The sequence below is a fragment of the Globicephala melas genome, chromosome 3 (genome assembly GCF_963455315.2).
Source record: "Globicephala melas chromosome 3, mGloMel1.2, whole genome shotgun sequence".
Classification (NCBI taxonomy): Eukaryota; Metazoa; Chordata; class Mammalia; order Artiodactyla; family Delphinidae; genus Globicephala; species Globicephala melas.
The window spans coordinates 100,057,403-100,081,238 of NC_083316.1; the positions used below are offsets into that span (position 1 = coordinate 100,057,403).

The 23,836-nt window shown below is 35.2% G+C and overlaps 1 protein-coding gene across 2 annotated transcripts in view; it reads left to right on the forward strand.

The window, feature by feature from the left end:
- The window catches only part of SRFBP1 (serum response factor binding protein 1), a 60,141-nt gene that overhangs the window by 21,334 nt on the left and 14,971 nt on the right, over positions 1 to 23,836 (forward strand). For both annotated transcript variants that reach the window (XM_030869801.2, XM_030869802.2), the window contains exon 4: positions 14,940 to 15,011. In XM_030869801.2, coding sequence (XP_030725661.1) covers positions 14,940 to 15,011 — 72 coding nt within the window. The remainder of the gene's footprint in view (positions 1 to 14,939; positions 15,012 to 23,836) is intronic.

The window sequence follows — 23,836 nt, forward strand, 5'->3', positions numbered from 1 at the left end:
CCTTGCTCAGAGTTACACTACTAGAGCATGGCAAAGCCAGGATTCAGTCCAAATCTATCTGAATCAATAACCCATGTTCTTAACACTCTACTAACCTAACCTCTCTTAAGAATTAAGTGCATAATTTTATCAAGAATAATTAGGTGTGATCAGTGTGCTTTTGCATTGTGCTTTTAATGATCACTATTAATTGAAAAGTGAAAACAATAGTGAAATAATATATCATCATTGCCCCTTTTGGAAAAAAATAGGATTTATTATTAATTTGATATAATTAGAATAGTTGGGCCTCCCTAAAGATACAGTGTCTTGTTATCCATAAAGGATTTTGTGTGTGCATTTAACATTTAGAAATAACATCTGGAAGCTAAATACCAAAATAATCAATTCCCTTGGGACTGTGCATTGGTAACTGATTATATTTCAAAACATTTTTTTTCCTTACTCAGTTTGGCACTATATTTTAAAAACATTTGAATGTAACATTCTAGAATTACTTGATGCAGGTTCTTTAAATTATTAACACATAGAAATATATTTAAGAAATAAGTATGTATTTTATTATCATATATGCCCTTGAAAAAGATTACTGAAAACTTGAAGGTTCTAGAGAAAATACTTTGAAGGAATTAGAACTTATAATAACAAATAGTTTGACTTTCTTGAGACTTTGAATGATTGTTCCTTATTCTTTCAGTTAAAGACTGCTCTCTTTTAACACATACCTATACCCTTTAGAGTACCTCCCTATATCTTAGTCATAATTCTAAAATTAAAGGGAAAATCTGCCTCAGTCACCTAATACAATTTTCCTAAGGCCTTTTGATGCATTTCCTAGGTGCTACACTCTTGGGGGCAAAATGTGCTGTGAGTTTATGTAATTGTTCATTAAATTTGAGATTTTGTTTCTTTTTTTTTTGTTTCCTTAACTCTTTGTGGTTCGGTAAGGAAACCTAAACTTGCATGGGTATGTAGATTTAAAAAATTCAGGAGTGAAAAGGTGAATATAATATATTCATACCAAGTTGTAATTTTGTCATTTTTTTTTGATATACTAAATAATAAAAAATAATACCTATATATATCTCACCTTTTCTAATTATTCTTATTCTTAACATTTTATTCTAAATAAAGTGGTTTTAAGTATTTTATTTACTCCTTATAAATTTGCCACGAAATAATGCCCTTTTAAACAAATGTTTGGATTCCACTTCAAAATGGTTAACTTTTATCCCCAAAGCCAGCCATTTTGTTAGAAGAGAATCTCTAGAATGATGAAAGAATCTGTCCACTCTGACTTATTCCTTAGAGTGCAGAAGTGTTCTATGTAGAATCTTTGGGCTGATATAATTGCTCTGTCTCATTTTCTCTGCCTGCCTCTTTGAACATGACAGAAGTGGGTCATTTTATGTGCCAAGAACAGTTTAGATCAGGGGAGGGGAGGATAAAAATGTTTTGTTCGGGCTTCCCTGGTGGCGCACCGCAAAAAAAAAAAAAAAAATTTTCTGTTTTCTAAAAGTATTTCTGTTGTGAGAGATAGGAGTATATCATGACAAGGTGGCTTTGGAGCTTCATTTGACCAAATTATTTGACGACATTTATGCTTACTTAATATCTATTTTTAAGTGAAATGCAAATCTTTGGACTATTGAATTATGCAAGTTGTTTTTAGCACACTGAAATGGTAATTATTTTTGTGTCAGTAATTATTTTCATATCTTGATGAAAATAATTTATAGTTAAAAGATGAATTCCGTTTAGTTTTTAGAATATGAAGATTTAACTTTAAACATGAAAGTCAAGTTGGAAGTAAAATGAGACTGTATAGTAGTCCCTTGTCTGTAGGCATGCCAAGACCCTCAGTGGGTGCATAAAATGGCAGATAGTACTCAATCCTATAAGTACTATGTTTTATCCTAAAAGTAAATACCTCTGATAAAGTTTAATTTATAAATTAGGCACAATAAGAGATTAATAATAAAATGGAACAATTTTAACAATATACTGTAATAAAAGTTACGTGAATGTGGTCTCTCTGTTTAATCAACCCCTTTAACTCTGCCAAATATGTGGCAGAGGTTTCGTCATTGGCAAATGCAGCTTTTCCAGTAATTTTTATATCTTTCAGTCCAAACCTGTTACTGAATCTGTGTAGTCATCCCTTACTTGCAGTAAAGCTAATGTCACTTGTTTCAGTGGATCCCTGGCTGCAGTCTTCCTATAGGCTCAGTGCTTTCTGGTGCAGCACATGGCTGTCAGTTGGAACATGTTTTGTGTTCATGTCTTCCATCCACAGATTTAATGCCTTTTTTAACTGAGCACTTATCCGTGATTTTTGCAGTTTGAGGTGCAGCAGCAAAACTAGCCTGAATTTCTTTTTCTTCTTCACCATTTCATGGATTGAAGATTTGTTCTTACTGTGAATCTTACACCCTCAGCTTAGGATTTTTTTCTTACTAAGTCGAGAACTTCCACCTTTTCACTTAAAGAAAGCACTTTATCGCTTCTTTTTGGCATAATCGAATAGCCAGTGTCACTACTACGAGGCTCTGTGATACCTCAACAGTCAGTTTGGTAGGAGATGGCTTCTGAGTGACTAACGGGCAAGAAACCTGGACAAAGGGATGATTGATGTACCAGGCAGGACAGGTCAAAATGGCACAAGATTTCATCGCACTACCCAGAATGGTGGTGCACAATTTAAAACTTATGAATTGTTTATTTCTGGAATTTTTTATTTTCGATCTGCTGTTTACCGTGGGTAACTGAAACCACAGAAAGCAAAACTGCAGATAAGGGGAGACTACTGTACTATTTGTTGATATTTAGTAATTCTTTTAACTGGCTGCCAGCAAAAACCTGACACTGGTAAAATTTCCTATTATATCATCCTCATAATCAGCAACCTAAGTTAGCTTTTCCTGTTGTCTACCAGACCAGTTCTGATTCCTTGTGGGTATTAAAAGCTTTTTTATCAGTTGGCCTCTCTCTTCCTGAACATTTCTGTCTACATGTTTCAATCAATATTATATCCCCTCCACATACTTTGTGCATTCCTGTTGTTAAGTTTCTGTAGCTTTATCTGATAACAAGGCAGAATTCACCGCCTCGTACATGCTCTTAACAAAACCAGAGCGCATCATTTTCACAGCCTTCACCATCCTCTGAAACAGTGATTTTGTTGGGGGAGGCAGAGGATAAATGGTCGAAGATACATGCCTGGGGACATACATCATAATGAATGGGATGTTTGTGCGATTTGAGAAAGGTCCCGCAGTGATTCTGGGTATCGTTTTATTTTTCCCGCCATTGAGAGTGACAGCACTGAGGAGAAATTGCCTTGCTACTTCATCTTCATATGTATAGTACTTGGGTGATCAGTTTTTAACAGTCTATTGCAGTGCTTGCTCCTTTGTGTTATGTCAGGTCATTTGCATGTTATTTTGAAAATTAAACTCTACTCTTTCTGGTTATTTGTATTTTTAAACAATGCCTGATATTCTGCACAATAGAAGACTCTCAGTAACATATTTCAAATATTAATGTGCACATCTATTATAAATAGATATTTAAAGAGGTTATAGCAAAGTACCATTAAATTTTTCTAATCAAAATGAAGATAAATCTCTATCAAAGTTGTTTGGTAATTTTTTTGTTTCTTTTTCTTATACTCCATCTAATACTAATGCTAGAGACTTTATTATTAGTTCTTTTTTTTTTTTTTTTTTGTGGTACCCGGGCCTCTCACTGTCGTGGCCTCTCCCGTTGCGGAGCACAGGCTCCGGATGCGCAGGCTCAGCGGCCATGGCTCATGGGCCCAGCCTCTCCGCGGCATGTGGGATCTTCCCGGACCGGGGCACGAACCCGTGTCCCCTGCATCGGCAGGCGGATTCTCAACCACTGTGCCACCAGGGAAGCCCTATTAGTTCATTTTTAATTTCAGGTTTAAGAATTTGAGTTTCAAATAGTGAGTTTTTTGAACTAAAATCAACAGTATATTGATAACTTTTAAGATGAGGAAGGGTATAATTACAACAGCAAAGAAGAATAAAGCCATTTGTGTTATTTCCTGAAATTTTTAACAAGTTGGGTTGATATTGTTTTTGTACCATTAACTAATTGTGTGTCATTGAGTCTGTTTCTTCATTTTAAAACTGGAAATAATTCATGTCTGACTTCTTTGCTGTGGGGATTAAATAAAATATGCAATATCAGTGTTCCTAGTATAGTACTCTTCTAATAAACTTTTTAAGATTTTGAATCTCTGTAGTCTTTCACTCCATATAAATAGCATAGATGAAATATTATTCAAGATAGCCATTGCCTTCAATACCATTTTTTTTAAGGTAGGCCAAAACTATTCAATGACAGAGTTCTTGAACAGAGATCTTTTGGAGATATACTATACCACACAGTCCATCATCATTGTCCGTGTTGCATTGTGAATTTAGACCAGTGTTGAAATCATTCTTATTATTTTAGTTTGTACTGTAGGATACAAAAAATGAAAGTTTTACCTGATATTGTTTAGTTCTGTACTTTGCCGGAAAAGTTTGCACATTTTTATAATGTCATTTCAGAACCATCCTCATGTCCAAAGTACTTTATTTCAGCTCAGCAAAAATATACTAGGTCTGTACTTCGTATGCCAAATACTGTGCTAGTTTATAGATATATAGAAATTAATATGGTGTTTGCCCTTGAGAAGCTTATAGTCTAATGAGAGACATGGACATGTAAATAGTTTCACTACAGTGTACAGAACACTGATAGATGTATTGGAGGAGCACCACTTAGTACTGCTTTGAGGATTCAAGGAAAGCTTCCTGTAGCATGAAGCTGAGTCTTAAAAAGTGACTGACTGTAACAAGGTAAGAATGGAGACTTAAATTTATATCGCTTTATCGTGTTTGTTTTGTAAAGGAAATACTTGCAGGATCAAGAGATACAAAGTTTTTAGATTATTTTACTAGTTTACCTAAATGAAGTTATGTGTTAGGTGTGATAGCAATTTAGATTCACATATCAACCTGGTCAAATAATAAACTTGGATGAAAGACATAGTTATTAAATGTACTCTCTTGTAGTTCATTCAGCTCCTGAACAGGAGCAGTGTTTACTGGCAGGTCTGACTTATGCTATACCCAATACTGAGATAACTGAGATACTCAGTTTAACAAATTATAATGTCTAACAAGTAAAAATAACTTAAGTATCTATTCTGTTAACAAGTATTTTTGAACATTTACCAAATGACATGTTCTTTTTAGGCACTTATGATACACCTGAGGGGGGAAAAATAGAATTTCCTGGTCTTTTGTAATTTTTCTGGGGGATTGGGGAAGATGACATAATAAATAAGCTACTTATGTATTATGTTAGTGGATGATATACTGTGGAAAAAATAGAGCAGGGTACGAAGGGTTAGGAGAGATGATATGAAGTAGTTTGATATATAAGTCTGGAGTGCAGAAGAGAGGTTTCGGCTGGAAAGAGACTTCTGGGAGTTGTTGACATGTATGTGATCTTTAAAGTCATGAAACTGGATGAAATCACTAAATCTTAGATAATAGTGAAGAGAAGAATACCAAGGACAAAATCTTGGTCTACTGTTAAGGTATTTAGTTAGAGGAAGAGCTAGCAAAGAAAGCTAAGAAAGAACAACCAATAGCATGGGTCCTGTAAGTCAAATAAAGAAAGTATATCAAGGAAAAAGGAGCAGTTAACTTACTGAAAGTTGGTAATAGGCCAAGGAAGGTAAGAGTCAGATGCTGTGGATATGTCGAGTAAGAGGAGCACTGAGGTCTGCTCATTAGATTTAGCAACGTGAAGATTGGTCAGTTTAACAAGAATAGCATTGGTGGGGTAAAAGCCTGCTTGAAGTGGCTTTAAGAGAAAATAAAGAGAATCTGGAGGTAGCAAGAATTGTCAAGTGTTATAATTAGGGTGACCATATGACTAGATTTCCTTGGTGTTCTGGTAATCATCACTTGTCCCAGCATTATTTTTAAAAGAGCCTCATTTCACTCTCAAATGGGTCCTGGTTTGAACAACAAATGATATGGTCAGTGTGGTTATAATTTGCTGTCATTACTCTGTTGGACACCCAAATTTGACCAGTAGTATCCTTTCTAAGCCAGCTTTTATGACTTTTTGAGAGAACTCAATTAGTTCTTCCTTTTCTGGCATAGCAAAATTTTGCAGGGATTATACTTTTTCTGCCTCAGATCCATAATCAGCCATTTCTCTAAGAAGCCTTGTTTCATTTTAGTGACATTCAGAAACCAAGAATTGAATAGATCTTGATTGGGGAGAAAGGGAGTGAGAAAGGTAGGTGACCAGTTAGAGAAAGGCATTTCACGATAAAATTTTTAAAAGCAGATGGCCAACCAAAGATACTGAGGTGGGAGAATAGGAAATTTATTCAGGGAATTCTGTGTAAAACTGAATGAATGGCATATGAGACTCCTAGAAAAAGTGTATTATGTAATATTAGAAAGAGGCATTGAGACCAGGTAATGAAAGACCAGACTTAAGTTCTTTGGCTTCATTCTGTATTCAAGACAGTGACAAAATGGGCCTTGGAGTTAACTGGTTCTGGAAGCAGGAAACCCAGTTATGCTATTATAATCCACACAATCGATAATGAAGTTCTGAGCCTGTGGGTAGGATAACGGTAATCCAAAGGAGGGAACTAAATTCAACAGACACTACAGCAGAGAAAGTGGAAAGGGGGATGGGAGCATAACAGAAGCATGCCGAAGAGGCCCACAGTGTCAGATGACTCTGAGCTGTCTAACCTGAGTAGCAGAGGCTGGAGATGCCATTAATTACCATAGATAACACAGGAATAGGTGAAGGAGGAAGACAAAGATATTTTATTTGGAAAAATCCCTTGGCAATATGATGACAGAGTATAACCTTATTGAAGTTACATCTGGTACTGTATTTAGGAGACAGTAGAACAATATTTAGGAAATAAGGTTTTTGTTGTCACTGAAGGGTAACCATAATGAGATTCCCATCTGTGGAAAAGCATGAATTTGGATGTCAATAGGTCTCTCACGAGTTATTTCAGTTTCTTTATTTCAGAGAAGTGCATTTCTTGCCTCATTTCCAAATAGACAAGAAAAACCTCCAAGAATCCAGACTTTTCTTGGCACCTTGTAATTCCCTGGTATTGGGATTAACCCCTCATAATCTAAATATCATGTTCCAATTTTAATCACATTTTGGAAACTACAAACGTGTTTTATATTTTACTGCGTTAAAAGCCCAATCTTAGAGCCAGTTGGAATTAATGTCAGCTTGATTAGTGCCTCCAAGTTACTTTTTGTCTTTACCCAGTGTCCCTCCCCACTGCCTGATATAGAATAGTTTGGTTGCAAACATACTTTCCCCACTCAGCCAGAGACAACATTACACTGGTTATATAGTTATGAGTCAGTATATTCATTTGTTCAAACGAAAGCCTTTGGAGAGAAGGAGACAGCCAAATATTCAAAATTGGGATTAACTAATTTCAATTAAATTTGCTCTTGAATATAAGCAAAGCAATAGCATCTGGCACAGTGTGAAATAAAGGAACTGAGATATATTCTGATGATCTGGTTATTAGTGAATGGCTATCTTTAATGCAGGAAACTTGAGCAATGTTAGTTTAACGTGAAGAAGAAGGAATTTCTACTTTATCACCACTGACAGCAGGTTATGGCAAAAAGCAAACTGTGGGGATTCTAGTTTGAGCCCTATTGTAATACCTTGAATGAGTCTCTTAAACTTTATTAGGTTATCATTTTCTCTTCTTTAAAGTTGAGTGGTTGAGGGTCCCCAAGGTTAAGTGATTAACTAGAAGGATTCACAGGGCTCAAGGAAAAAAAAAAACTTTTATACTCAGAGCAACAGTTTATTTCTGTTCAAGGATACAGATTAAAATCGGCAAAAGGAAAAGGCACATGGGGGGAAGTCCAGGAGAAATCAAGCATAAGCTTGTAGATGCCCTCTCCCAGTATAGTCGCATGGACACACTCCTAGCAGTGATGTGTGACAATACTTGCAGAGTGTTGCCTACCAGCTCAGTTGAGCTTTGGTGTCAGGGTTTTTTTTGGGAGCCAGTCACATAGCCATGAATCACCTGCGTGACTCACCATAACTACTTAGACTCCAACTCCCCAGAGTAGAGACATGATCACCATAAATCACATTGTTAGGGTAAACTGCCTCATCAACTTGGTAAGCCTGTGGCCCAAGGGCTCAGAACTTATTTCCTGGCCAAAGGCCAGTGCTGAAGATAGGCCTTCTCAGGACTGTGCAGAGTTTGAGCAGCCCAGGCCTGCTGAGTTAACCCTTTCCTACACAGGTATAGAATTATGTGAGAGCTGAAGTCCCCTATAATTCTGATCTTTATGAATGGATTAGTAACTCATAGCGTATATATTGTAAAGAAGTTAATGCTTTATTTCATCTTTGAGATGGATTGGATAGTTATAAATTTGAAACCTTAAATAAAAGAAACGAGTTATACTGATGCTAGAAATAAAGCTGGATTGAATGTCTAAAATAAAAGAATGTATGTCTTATGCAAGTCAACACGGAGCCCTGCCTCACTGATGAATAAGCTTGCAAGTGGGAAGATGAAGATTTTCAGACTTGAGTTATTTTAAGGAAATCTAAGGGAAAAAAACTACTTAAGCTCAGTTTCAGAGCATTTGTTAGCATTAGCATTTGATTGGTGGCAAATTAGTTATTTTTAATTCCCCTTTGATGATAAATTTAAACATCTATTTTTATGAAAAATCTTTGCAGCATTTTTGTAAAGTAGCTCAAGTTTTACTTGTCCAGTTTAATGTGTCTCTCTTACACTCATTTTAAAGTTGTTTAGTGCAGTATTCCATATTTAGCATTTGTTACATAACTCAGGTATCTTCATTTTCCCATTGTTTTTTCTTGATCCATGGTTTTCTAATTGAGAATGGTTTTGTGTTTTTACTTTTGTCATTTTACTTTCTGTCAAACTTTAAAAGTGTTTAAAATTTTCTTTTTTAAGTTGAAATCTAGGTAGGTATTTTTTTCCAAAGTCCATAACGTATGACTTTGGTATAAAATTTGCAAATTACCATATGGAATAATGCATCTTATTCTGCATTTGAAATTGCAGAATTATTTGAAATGGTTAAATTCAATTTAAAGTACAGAAAACGCTAAAATTTAACAGAAATATTTTATCTGAAAAAAGGCACTGGAATTAGTTTCGTATAAAAGAAAGCCAAGTGTTCCTGTCTTAACCCTATATACTAGGAATGGCATAGTGTAAAATTATCATATAATCACTGAACTGGTATCTTTTCTTTCACATTTTTATTGGTATTTTCTTAACCATGTTTAAGTCTACCTTTCTGCATTGAGTATGTTTAATGTCTTTGGAATAGGAACAGAGCTGCTGTGTAAAAATGTCTTTTGCTGGGTCTAGAAATGGATCTTAGTTTTCCAGTTCGTAATGAAATCTTTTCTCAGAAAGAGCAGTCTTGTCTTTTATGGCACCTGCCTGGCTTGTTAGCTAATGCAGTTTCCCAGCCATTCACAATATAATATCTACGTTTCAGTGAGTTCTTAAGTAGTATTTGGCCGTCTCCCACTATGAATAAAAATTATGGTAATGTAGAGTACTTTTGAGCAGTAAGTCTTCTGTTTTGCAACACTCTAGTAGTCCTAGCTATTTTTTCTAGTATTTTATCTCTTCATCTTTGCTTTTCTAAAGAAAAAACCCACATTGGCAACTAAAAATTCTTTGGAAATTCTGAATTTGACTTGTCTATTGGTAAGAGACTTTACTGACCTCTCACTAAGAAATAGGCATTTAAAATTTTTTCACTCTGGTCCATTTCTGTTGAACAGATGTATTGATATCATTATACTAGGATCAAATAGTCAAAGGTGGATAAGAGACCATTCTCACCCTTGAAGAACTTACACTCTGGGCTCTTCATTCCATTTTCCCATAAAGAAAGTGAAAGATTAAGCTTAGTATAAGCATAAATTATTCTCTGACTGTTTTATGTAGTTCCTCAGACCTTTTGACCAGATGGCTTACTACCTAACCATGTTCAAGCTAGCTTAAGCAGAAGTGTTCCCAACAAGCTGGTTCCAACTACTTCCTCTTCTGAGTAGTTAGCCAGAAACCTGGCATTGTTGCAACTCTTTCATGTCCAAGCCTCTAAATACCATTTGTCTTTTAGGGTTCTCTACGTTTTACCTAAATGAGGGCTTTTTGGAGTTTTATCCACAAAGCTTGCAATCTTATGTGCTTTTCAAACTCTTGTGGGAAGCCATTCATTTATAACGAAGAGAGTAGATGTATTGTCAGGTAAGGTACCACAGCCGCAAATCCAGTAAAACATCCATCATCCAAGGCATTCTTTGAAAACTGTGAATTACTTCAGATCTTTAAAAAAAAATAAATTCCCACTATCCCCTGCAGTTTATATTACTGATCTATTAGACCCTAGTGAATTTTGCTGTAGCAACCGGCTTTCATAATCAGTTTGAAGGGTAATTTATTCTTAAAATATGAGTAAATGAAATTTTGTGGCTAAATTATAACCTATCATGAGAACTACTAAGTCCAATCCAAGAATAATGAGAATAGTTGTTTAAGACTTCTTCCTTTAAATGTGTATTAGATATTCTGAATACTAACATTTGAGGTGCTGTCTATCCATTTGGAATAACACATCAAAGAGTCTTATTCTGAAAGGCAGTTCCTGATCTCTTCTGAATAAAAGTGTAGGGAGGGAAGAATAACTTCATAATATATATTTTATTGCAATTTTTGCATTGTCTGATAAACTGCTTGATTTATTAAATTCCTCAGTGTCTAATTAGGATAGTTCTGAACCAAAGTTCTAGTTATGGCACAGCATTCCTGTCCATACAGTTTTGTTATTTAAGCACCATTTAAAAATTTTATATGAACTATGTCATAGGAGATAGCATTCCCTTTTAATGACACATATGTTTATATTTAAAATTAAGGTAAAAATGAATTGACCCAAAATACTGTAGTATGAGTGGGGTGATAAGGAAAGTTTAAGCCATCCAAATGCATCTAGATTTTACTTTTATGGTTTTAAGGTAAGTATCTAATTCTGGGCATTATTTATGGTATATGGTGCTTGTTCAAATAATATGGTGTAATGAATTATTTTATAATATGAAGATTGGTGGGAGATAAAACGTATGTATATTAGTTTTCTAGTGCTGTTGTAACAAGTTAACACAAATTTGGCAGCTAAAAACAACACAGATTTATTATCTTACAGTTCTGGGAGTCAGAAGTTTTAAACCAAGATGTCGACAGAATTGTATCCCTTGTGGAGACTCTTTCAGGTTTTAGAGGTCACCTGTGTTCGTTGACTCATGGCCCCTTCCTCCGTCTTCAAGGCCAACAGCACAGCATCTTTAGTTCTCAGTACCTCAGTATCTCTCCCTTTTTCTCCTCTTTCTCTAACTCATACCCTTCTGCTTCCCTCTTAGGAGGAGCCTTGTGGTTACGTTAGGCCCACTCTGGGTAATCCAGGATCCCCATTTTAGGATCCTTAACTTAAATACATAATAAAGTCTCTTTGGCCATGTAAGGTAACTTATTCACAGGCTCTGAGCATGAGGACAAAGTTTATGTGTTATTCTTTCTCCTGTGCCCCCACATTTCTTTTAATTCTAGCTCTGCAGATACATACTCACCATCAGTTCTTTTACCAAAATTATCTCTTGCTGGCTGAACTCCTCCTCTAGAAGATTCCTCTGGACAAACACGTGTACTGTATTTCCTGAATTTTTGCAAGTTCAAAACTAATTTTCTAGACCTGATTCTTTAGAGCTATTTGACTGTAAAATTCTTGGCTTACACTTGCTTATACTGAAAATGCTGCTCCATACTTATTTTTATTTTGTTCTTGATATCTGACACCAGCTCAGTTTTTTCACCCTTATAACTAAATTGATCTTTTTGGCCACGAGCGCTGAAGATTTTTTTCCTTTGTCTTTAAAGTCTAATAGTTTTACCAGAATAGGGTTTCATTATTGATTGTTCCAGGTCTCTTTAAGCTAGGTACATAGTAAACCCTTTTGTTAAATTCTTTGGTTGTTTTTTTCCAGAAAGTTGTTTTAGGACTATAGTTTTAAGTACTGGCTTTTGTCTATTGTTTTTCTCCTTCAGAGACTCCAATTACATGTATGTGGGATTATCCTTTGCCATTTTCTTTCTGTCCTTTTTCTTTATCTTTTTTTCATTTTCTTGTCTTTCTTCAATGTTTTCTTGCCTTTCTTCAGTGTTCCTTATTGAATTTTTCTTTAAATCTGTTCTCTCTTTCTGAGATAGGTTTTCTTTTCTTGCATTTTATTTCCTAAGCTTTATCAACTGTTGATGCACTTCTGTGTTTTACCTGTTTCTCTTCTACAGTGTTTTAATTTCTCATTTTGCAAGTTTTTTTGTTATAGGCCCCAACTACTTGTTTGAGGCTCCCTAATGAAGTTTGCAGGGTTATGTTACAGTTGTCTTTTTGATGTTTAGTTTTTAGGAGAGAATCAGATAAAATATTTTGATTTACGTTTTCTTTTTTTTCTTAAATTAATTTTATATGAATTTGACTTTTTTTTCTTTTCTGAACTGTAGACGTTTCTTATACAGGGCCCACCTTATGTCAGTATGGCAAAGTGACATTTTTTTAGCGGATAAAGAGAAGGAGGACTTGGTTTACATGTATTTTCTTTTGTCTCTGTAGGGTCCTTAATTTCTCTTTCTTTCCTTTACCTACACTGTTATCCCTAAAGGGAAGTGCACGACCCCTATTTATCTAATTCTCCTCAAAGCAGTGCTTCTTGAGGCTTCAAAATCACTCACTTTCAAGCCCGCCCTTCTCTGTAGTGCTGTGAATTACCAAGTCTGAGACTTGTGTTCAACACTTTGACCTTTTGTAGTACTTTTTGCTTTCTTGTGGAGCTTTTTGTCTGTCATTAATGCATGTCCTTCACTCCACTCTCTTCTTTTCCTCCTAGTGTCTTAGTCTTTCATTCTCTGGCTCTGTAAATTCATAAGCTTATAGCAGCAGTGAGAGCTGTTGAATTTGGTGTTAGTTTCTCTGCTTATAGGTATTTATCTACTAATAATGCTGAGGGCACGGTTCATGTTTGGTTTTATTTGTACTCCTTGTTGAATTTATTGTTTTGGAGGGAATATGTGGGTGGGTTGAGATTTAGGTAGTATCATTACCATCTGCACTTACTTAAGTTCATTTTAGCAATAAAATTTAACCAATTCACTCTTTAGGCTGATTTTTGTCTTACAGAGTAAAGAAAGGTGCTTATAGCCAGTCATTGACAAACGTGGGGCAAGTCTTAAAATCTGGATTTTTAACTATAATTTAAATAGCTTTATTAACTTGAAACTGTTTAAGGGAGGCCATCTCCTAAATTAGCTCATCAAACTTAAAGACATTTTCAGCCAAAATATGTCACATAATGAATTTTTTTATATATACACACATATACAATTTTAAAATGAGTCCATCATTTATGTACTTTTTATATGGATTTGTTTTACGTACACATTTTTCACATTTATATTAGTGTACACAAAATGAAATTGAGTTTTTACTCTCAGAAACAGTGCTTTCTGATCTTTTTGACATTGGATCATCATTATCAATATTTGATATTTTTTTCCCATTCTACTCTTCTTCCAAAACTCCAATATAGCTCTTTAATATAGAATCTGTGGTAATTTTTCAGAAGGAGTTACACAAACCAGTATGTACAAGGATAGTCATCACATTCTTATTTATAAAAAGATCAAAACTCAGAAAATGTATTAATGTCCAGTAATAAGAATTTGATTAAATAAATAAGAGCAAAAAAACCAAAAATAGACATTTGCCCTGTTATTAAATAAAGCTAGTTTACAAAATACTATGGTCCTGTTTTTGTTTAAAGTATAATTTAAATATCATTTTCATTTAATGTTTGCAGTTTTGTCACATCACATATCCACCTTACTGTCACTCAGTGTTGTTTTAAAATCAACTGATTTTTCTATTTAGCTTTCTTCTAGACAATAATAAAAAAAGTTCATTTTTTTATGCGTATTAGAATAACTTGATAACTATTAATGTAGAAAAATTGCATTTTCATATGATCTAAAGTCATCCTTCATTCCCTTAGTGGAATGCATATCAAACTTAAATTCTTTTAAAGAAGCTTGTAGAAGGGTGTATAATAAAATTATAACCATGTAAACATTACTGGTAATTTTACTTATTTTTCTTTCTGTTTTTCTGTGTTTTTTAACTTTCTAAAATAAATGTGGATTAATTCCTTCCATAATAGAAAAGTGTTTTGTGGGTTAGATTTTTTTTTTTTTTTTTTTCGGTACACGGGCCTCTCAGTGTTGTGGCCTCTCCCGGTATGGAGCAGAGGCTCCGGACGTGCAGGCTCAGCGGCCATGGCTCACGGGCCCAGCCGCTCCACGGCATGTGGGATCTTCCCGGACCGGGACACGAACCCGTGTCCCCTGCATCGGCAGGCGGACTCTCAACCACCGCGCCACCAGGGAAGCCCAGATTTGCCGTGGAGCAGCTGGGCCCGTGAGCCATGGCCGCTGAGCCTGCGCGTCTGGAGCCTCTGCTCCGCACCGGGAGAGGCCACAACGCTGAGAGGCCCGTGTACCGAAATATATATATATATATATAAGTGTTTCTCTGTAAATCTCTACATTTCTTTTTAAATTGATAGAATTGCCAATGTCCTGAAATGTCATTAAAATAAGTAGTAGTTTCTTTAAATAATGGATTTCTTAAAAGCACAACATGGGAAGGAATTTCTCATATAATAATGACAGTTTAAAATAAGGCTCATAACTAAAATTAGTTTGTTTTATTCTTTTACAGGAGTTGAAACCTGATATAGTAACTAAATCTGCTCTTGGTGATGATATCAACTTTGAAAAAATCTGCAAAAAGGTACTTCTACCAGGGGTTGTATTTCTTTTAGGAAAAGTTCCTTATTTGTATTGTTGACCTACTTTTTTCCTTTCACTTTTTTCCTTGAAGAGAAAACTTACCAAAAGCCAGTTACTAAAAAATCAATCAATCAGTCAATCAGTCACCTGCCAGTTACTATTAGTGTACAATGATTTTTCCCCATTTGAGCTCTACTACTGCCACCAAAAATTATTTTTATGGTAATTTATGAATTTTGCTTTGCTGTGATACCACACCCTCAAGGACCTTAAAGGTATGTTGAAGTTAATGTGGCATTTGTGTGTTAGATAGCAGTTAGTCTGTTAATCTTACAAATTAGAATAAAGACTCTTTATTTTTATTCTTTCTAAATAGTTTTTATGAATATTTTATTTAATCCCTGCATTTACCCTATGAAAATTATTTTTACCCCCTTTTTGTAAGTAAGGAAACTGAAGCTCAGAAAGAATAAAGTGAGCTAATTAAGGGTATGCCACTCTTAGGGTGCACAGTTAGGACTTTTACCCAGATCTTCTGCTCCTTGCATTTGCGTCACTTGCTTCATCCTTAGTATTTCCTCTTTTTTATTTCTACCCACTTTGCTAAAGGCTATGTGACAGTTCCACCAGAGAACAGATTTTTGGATTAATTAATTTTTATAACTCTATTACATTTCTTTTTTCACTTTTATTCACATTTGCTCTAATCTGTATTATTTCTTCCTCTTGAATTTGTGCTTACTTTGCTCTTTCTCTAGTTTCTTAACGTGGAAGCTTAAATTACTGATTTAGACCTTTCTTTTTTCCTAATATAAGCATTTAATGCTATAAATATCCCTCTAAGCACTGCTTTAGCTACATCTTATAAATATGATATATTTTATTTTCTTTGAGTTTAAAATGTTTTAAATTTCCCTTGAAATTTCACCTTTAACCTATGGTTTAATTAGAAGTACGTTTAATTTCTGAACAATTGGGGGTTTCCAGGTATCTTTTCATTAGTTTTCTTTATGATCCATATGCATACTCTTTATGATTTTTATTCTTTTAACTTTATTATTTGTCTAGAGTATGGCTTATCTTGGTGAATATTTCATGTGCACCTGAAAACAATATTATTATTTTGGGATCAGTGTCCTATAAATGTTATTTAGGTCCAACTGATTGATGGTGTTGTTCAGGTGATTTACATCTTTACTGACTTTCTACCTACTTGTTTTATTGTTGACTAAGAGACGTGTGTTGGAATCTCCAACTGTAAATGTCAATTTTCCTATTCCAGCCTTAAGGAAAAAAATACTCTGATTCTACATTTATGTACACTAGCACTCACCTCTCTGCAATTCACTGATTTTAGCCATGTTAAATTTTAAAGCATTTTATTGTAAGAAGGCCAGAACATGAAAGTTTTTGTATGTTTCAGGGGAGGGAAGATTTGTTGTCACAGTCCTTGTCAGGAAGGCAACACCAAAGTCATGAGCATAATTTTACAAACAGCTTCCTTATTTTATACTAACATGATTTTACAGTAAATATTCTTATTTTATAGCATTCATTCATAGAGAGGAAAAAATTTTAGTTCTGGTATAGTTTTTAACTTGTGTCTTGGTCTGTCTATATTTCTGACAAAATAATGATGTTAAATACAATAGTGGTAGTTGTATAAAAATATGGTAGAACATATTTGTTTTCTCTTGAGAGTTTAAAAAAATAATAATTTAAGGTTTTTACCAGAAAAAATTTTTTGAATTTTCTGGTTGCTGCATTCTAAAAGTATTTCAATAATATTTAATTTGTGATGAGAATAAAAAGCAATTTATTTTTAGTTGGCTAATACTATATTTCCATTTAAATTTCAACACTAAAACTTGACAATATTATTTAATTTTTACTTCAAATATCCAAAATAGAATATCCTTTGTCTTTTTTTTTTTTTTAACTTTTCAGTCAGATTTTTTTCACTTTGGAAGGTTACTATTAGTTGATGTGTGTGTAATATTTGTAGCATCAGGTTTTTTTAGGGTATCTTCTTTCATTTACAACCCTTTGTTAAACCTTCCATTGTGTAAAATGTCATCCTAAAAATGGGGAAATGTGTCTATATTCGCTTATCCATTTTTATTTTGTAATAGTAAATTCATTTGCATATTACTATATTTGTAGTCATGAGATTTATAATATTCACATAGAAAGTTTAGGATCTAACTGAAATATTGTCAAGCAAAACCTGATTGCATTTCTGCCCTTTTGGTATCTTCCTCCAAACAGAAGGAAGGAAAGGGAGGTGGAGAAGGAGAAAAGGAAAACAGTTCTGTTTCATCAGAGTTCTTGATGGAACCCTTGAGGATTTAGAGCCAAGGGAAATTGCCTTGCTTAAAATGATTTCAGATTCCTCCCAAGCTATTTGATTTCAACTACTTTGCTACTGTTTTATGTCATTTGTGGTATTCTTTGATTGGATTCATGTTCTGTATCAAAATATGTTAATAAATTAAACCTCTGGAATAAAAATGAGGCAAGTAGCAGTGTCATGGAGAGAAGACTGATTAGTTTGCCATAGGAAGGGTGGTTAGTGAAAGATGACCAAAGAGGAAATAAGGCTATTATATAGAGCTCTGTACATTTGAAGCTGTCTGACCATCAGAATAGAGCAGAACAAACTAATTTGTGTAACTTCTTAGAGCTTGCACAGTTCTTCCATATACATTATTACCTCAATTGATCTTACAACAATGATCTCATATGGAAAACATTCATGTGTGCACATGCATGTGTGTACATGTGTGTGTAGTAATACTAGTAGTGTCTTCATTTTCCAAATTTAGAAAGGGGTTAGAAAGATTAAGTGGCCAGTTAATATTTGTACGAGAGTTTTAAAGCTAGAGAGTTTGGGGACTAGAACTGTGACATTTCCAGACAATTATTGCCAGAATTTCAAGGGTTTCTCAATTCAAAACATCTGTTATATGCAGAGCAATCAGCTAAGCACTATGGAAAAAAGGAAGGAAATAGAACACAGTTATATTAAACAGATACAGGATGAGAGGAAGCAAATTAATATTTGTTAACATCTACCAGTTGCCTGACTTGTTAGATGCTTTATACACGTTAGCTTTCTCAGGGAAGATGATGATAATCTCATTTAACAGATGAGACAACGGGCCCAGAAAGGTAAAATATACCGATGGTCATAGGTAGTCAGTAGGAAATGTCAGATCCAAGTTCTAAACCCAGGTCTCTGCCTACAAAATGAAAGTTTAGGACAAAAGGATGGAATAAGTTCCATATGTGTAAGACTGCATTTTGGAAATCATGGTGTTGTAGGGATTTTAAGAGTTCATTGAATACAGAAAAGTCTCCCATTCTCTTATAAATGTGGACTCTAAGCCATATTTTGCTTTGTTTGCCACAGTTCTTCTGATCCAGCTGAATAGACTGTTTCTTATTATATCTCTAAATGTTTTTAATAAATACAAATATGAATGTGTTGGTTTATATCATTAGGTAAAACCTGGAATTGAATTTAAGTCCAGTTAATGATAAAAGTATCTTACTAGCATTCTACCTGTACTAGTTCATTTAGCGTCAGTTTGTTTTAAGGCAACATTTCAAAGGAATGAACATGGTGTGTAAGAGAGCTTTTTCATTTTTAGACCCTTATTTATATTTACATGTACATTCTCAAAATTCTTTTCAAAATTGAACACCAAATACTTTGTGTTCACAGTAAATACCCATATGCCAAAATAAAATGTGTCCATTAAAAAGTGAGGTGTTTTCCTTTTTTAATTTAATTTATTTGAAATGGAAGAAACTGGAGGTGTATGAAAACCACAGTTTCCTGAGAATTTTCCAAGGCAAACACTGTGTCAACTTCAAGTAATGAAAGCTGTGGTTTCCTTCATATCCCCCAGTATTGTGAAGATTGTTTCATGCATGTGTAAAAACTATTTGTTAATAGCGATTACTTAGCCTTTTAAGCTTCAAAATAATTTTATTTAAATTTAAGAAGTATGGCTGTATTTGAATTCTTTTATAAACCTCCACATTTTCAGTCTCTCCTATGAAGTTTATCACATTCTACCTTGGGTTAGTTATTTGTGCATTTGTTGTAACCTTTTAAATTAGTGCAAGATCATGAACCTCAAAAGATGGTGTTTGTGTCCTTATGTGTAAGACTGTGCCTTCACATAATGCATATTTATGTAAATATAAATATCTGTAAATATAAAGAGGGAGAAACTAAGTGAGGAAGGAAGATGGACAGGAAAGAAGTAAGGAAGGATAAAGAATTTTTTTACGCTGGCCTCTCATTGCTGTGGCCTCTCCCGTTGCGGAGCACAGGCTCCGGACGTGCAGGCTCAGCGGCCATGGCTCACGGGCCCAGCCGCTCCGTGGCATGTGGGATCTTCCTGGACCGGGGCACGAACCCATGTCCCCTGCATCGGCAGGCGGACTCTCAACCACTGTGCCACCAGGGAAGCCCAAGGATAAAGAATTTGAAGTCCCTCATGATAGGGACTGTTGTACTGACTCTTGTGAGTTCCTACACTTAAGCTCAGTGGCTTAAGCAAAATGTAGACATCTCGCATTGCAGCAGAGACCCAAAACACTGCCAACGGTAAAAACCTGAGCCCTCTTGATTAATAAGCCTCTTTTCTTATGTTTATATTTAATTTCTTTACAAAAAGATTTTAGGGAGGCTTGGAGTTGGGTCACAAAATGAGGGAAAGTTATCTTGAATAGTTTAGAAGAAAACTTGTTGAGAATACTAGACTGAATTCAGAAACCTGACTTTGAATTCTAGCTTGTTCCTAACTGGCTAAGTGGTCTTGAAATCAAGTCAATACTGTTAGTCTAATTGTTAGATAAAATCTTTGGTCTATATTCCCTTTACCTCTAACCTCTTGTTAAAATTTGAACTTAAAAAATTAAATGAATGATTTCTAATTGCTTTCTTAAGAATAAAATTAAAGAAAGGTTTAAAGTGTTAAATTTGACAAATTTTTATTAGAGAAATTTAAACATTTATTTAAATGATTGCTGTAATTTATAAAATTTGGTATTTTTAACTAAAACTTTTTCTAAATCAAACATTTTAAGAACTACAGGCATACCTCAGAGATAACGGGGGCTCAATTTCAGACCACCTCAGTAAATCAAATAACCGCAATAAAGCAAGTGACAAATTTTTGGTTTCTCAGTGCATATAAAAGTTATGTTTACACTGTACTGTAGACTATTAAGTGTGCAATAGCATTATGTCTAAAAAAATATACGTACCTTAATTTAAAAATACTTCATTGCCAAGAAGTGCTAACCATCATGAGTCTTCAGCAAGTTGTATTCTTTTTGCTGCTGGAGGGTTTTGCCTTGAAGTTGATGGCTGCTGACTGATCAGGGTGGTGGTTGCTGAAGTTTGGGTGGCTGTGGTGATTTCTTAAAATAAGACAACAGTGAAGTGTGCTGCATCGATTGCCTCTTCCTTTCAGAAACAATTTCTCTGTAGCAGGCAGTGCTGTTTGATAGCATTTTACCCACAATAGAACTTCTTTCAAAATTGGTGTCAGTCCTCTCAAACACTGCTGCTGTTTTATCAACTAAGTTTATATAATATTCTAAGTCCTTTGTGGTCATTTCAGCAGTCTTCACAGCATCTGCACCAGGAGTAGATTCCATCTCAGGAACCACTTTCTTTGCTCATCCATAAGAAGCAATCCCCATATATTCAACTTTTATCATGAGATTGCAACAATTCAGTCACATCTTCACTTCCAATTCTAGTTCTCTTGGTGGTTTCACCACATCTGCAGTTACTTCCTTCACTGAAGTCTTGAACCTCTCAAAGTCATTCATGAGGGTTAGAATCAACTTCTTCCAAACTCCTGTTACTGCTGCTATTTTGACCTTTTCCCATGAATCATGAATGTTTTTAATGGCATGTAGAATGGTGAATCCTTTCCAGAAGGTTTTCAACTTACTTTGCCTAGTTCCATAGGAGGAATCGCTAGCTATGGCAACTATAGCCTTATGAAGTGTATTTCTTAAAGAAGACTTGAAAGGTGAAACGACTCTTCGATCCATGGGGCTGCAGAATGTGTGTTGTGATAGGAGGCATGAGAACAACATGAATCTCGTCATACCCCTCCATCAGAGCCCTGATGACCAGGTGCATTGTCAATGAGCAGTAATATTTTGAAAGGAATCTTTTTCTCTGAGCAGTAAGTCTCAACAATGAGCTTAAAATATTCAATTCATTAAGCCCTGTAATAAACAGATGGGCTGTCTCCAGACTTTACTGTTCCATTTAGAGAGCCTGGGCAGAGTAGATTTAGCATAATTCTCAAGGGCCCTAGGATTTTCGGAGTGGTAAATGAACACTGGTTTTAGCTTCCGTCACCAGCTGCGTTGGCTTCTAACAAGAGTTGTCAACCTGTCCTTTGAAAACAGGCATTAACTTCTCCTTGCTAGCTATAAAAGGCATCTTCTTCCGAAAAAGGCTGTTTCTACGTTGAAAATCTGTTGTTTAGTGTGGCCACCTGCATTGTTTATCTTAGCCAAATCTTCTGGATAATATGCTACAGCTTCTACATCAGCACTTGCTTCTTTACCTTGCACTTTGATGTTGTGGAGACAGCTTCTGTCCTTAAACCTCATGAACCAAACTCTGCTAGCTTTCCTTCTGCAGCTTCCTCACCTCTTTCAGCCTTCAAAGAGCTGAAGAGAGTTAGGGTCTTGCTCTGGATTAGGTTTTGGTTTAAGGAAATGTTGTGGCTTGGTTTAATCTTCTATCTAGACCACCAAAGCTTTCTGTGTTATCAGCAGTGAGGCTGTTTTGCTTTCTAATCATTTGTGTGTTCACTGGAGTAGCCCTTTTAGTTTCCTTCAAGAACTTTTCCTTTGCATTTACATCTTGGCTAACTGTCTGGGGCAAAAGGCCTAGCATTCAGCCTGTCTTGGCTTTCAGCATACCTTCCCCACTAAGCTTAGTCCTTTCTAGCTTTTGATTTAAAGTTAGAGACATGTGACTCTTCCATTCACATGAATACTTACAGGCCATTGTAGGGTTATTAACTGGCCTAATTTCAATATTGTTTCGTCTCAGGGAATAGGAAGGCCCAAAGAGAGAGAGAGACAGGGGAACATCTCAGTGTTCAGTGGAGCAGTCAGAACATCAGTTGTTTGTTTTCTTATATTAGCATGGTTTTTGGCATCCCAAACAATTACAGTAGTAACATCAAAGATCAGTGGTCACAGATTGCCATAACAAATATAATAATAATGAAAAAGTTGAAATATTGCAGGAGTTACCAAAATGTGATACAGAGACACAAAGTGAGCAAATGCTATTGGAAGAATGGTGCCAATAGACTTGATAGACACAGGGTTGCTACAAACGTTCATTTTGTAAAAAAAACATAATATCTGTGAAGTGCAATAAAACAAAGCACAATAAAACAAGGTATGCATGTACATGTATAACATCTTTTATTCGTCTTAAAGAATGAAAATTTAAACCCTGAGTATTTATAAAGCATATTACTAATGTGTATGTCATTAACAGTTTTTCCATTTGCACTGTTTTTTCCCCATTAGAATATTTTTTCTACTCCCCAAATCATGAGCTACTCAGATTTGCAAGTCAGTAACAGACCATCAAGAACAGATATGAATTAATTAAATACAGCTAGCAAATAATTAATTAATTAATTATATCTGCAGTGACCTTGTTTCCAAGTAGGATCACATTCTCAGTTTCTGGTTGGATATAAAATTCGGGGAGGATACCATGTGACCCAGGACAGAAGGTAATTAGGCAGCAAGTCATCCTGGCACAGGATTTGCACCAGGTGTAATTTAAAGGAGTTGTTCTCTGAGGGACTCTACCTAGATAAGTTCTCCAAACAATAGATTTCAAACTGTTATCATCTTGCTTTTACTTAGGTACTCATAAGTGTTTATTACTGGGAAGGAAAAGGCCTTATTGGGCTGTTAACAATGAAGGGTAAAGATGTTTAAAGCTGATAACTCTACTTTCACACACTAGTGAAATTTTTACTTGCTTCATGGAATATTTATTGAATGCCAACTATTATCAGTTATTGTCCTAGGCACTAGGTCTACAGGAATGTGGAAGACATAAGTCCCTGCCTCACAGATATGAAAATATCTGCACTGGCGTGCTGTGTTGAGTGATGTGAAGTAAATAGTGATGGAAAGTGTTTTAGTTCAGATAACATTTGAGCAGAGACCTGAATACAATGAGATGATAAGCCCGTGTGTATTTGGGAGTAGAGTATTCCAAGTAGAGAAGAGCTTGCAAAGGAAGAGCCTAAGCATCAGAAGGCAGTAAAGCTTTAAAAAGAACAGATAGGGAAATAGCATGATCTGGTTTTGTTTAAAAGCTTGCTGTGACTGCTATATGGAAATTGACTGTGAGAGAACAAGAGGCAATGGAGAATGACCAGGTGTGAGCTTATTACATTGGTCCAGGTGAGAGGTATTGGTGATTTGGTCAAAGGTAGTAAGTAGAAATGGTGTAAGTGACTGGTTCTGGATAGATTTTGCAGATGAAACCACAGGATTTGCTGAAGGATTTATTGTGAGCTGTGAAGAAAGGAGAAATGTAATGGAAGAATCATTTGAGTTTTAGGCCTGAGCAACCAGAAAAATTAAAATTACCTACAATAAGATGGGAAAGACTATAGCAGAAGTAGGTTTAAGAAGAAAGTCACAGCATTCTCTTTTAACATGTCAAGTAGGTGGTTGGATATGTGAGTCTGGAACTCAAGTTAGAGCTTGAGGTAGAAATTTGGAAGTTTTCAG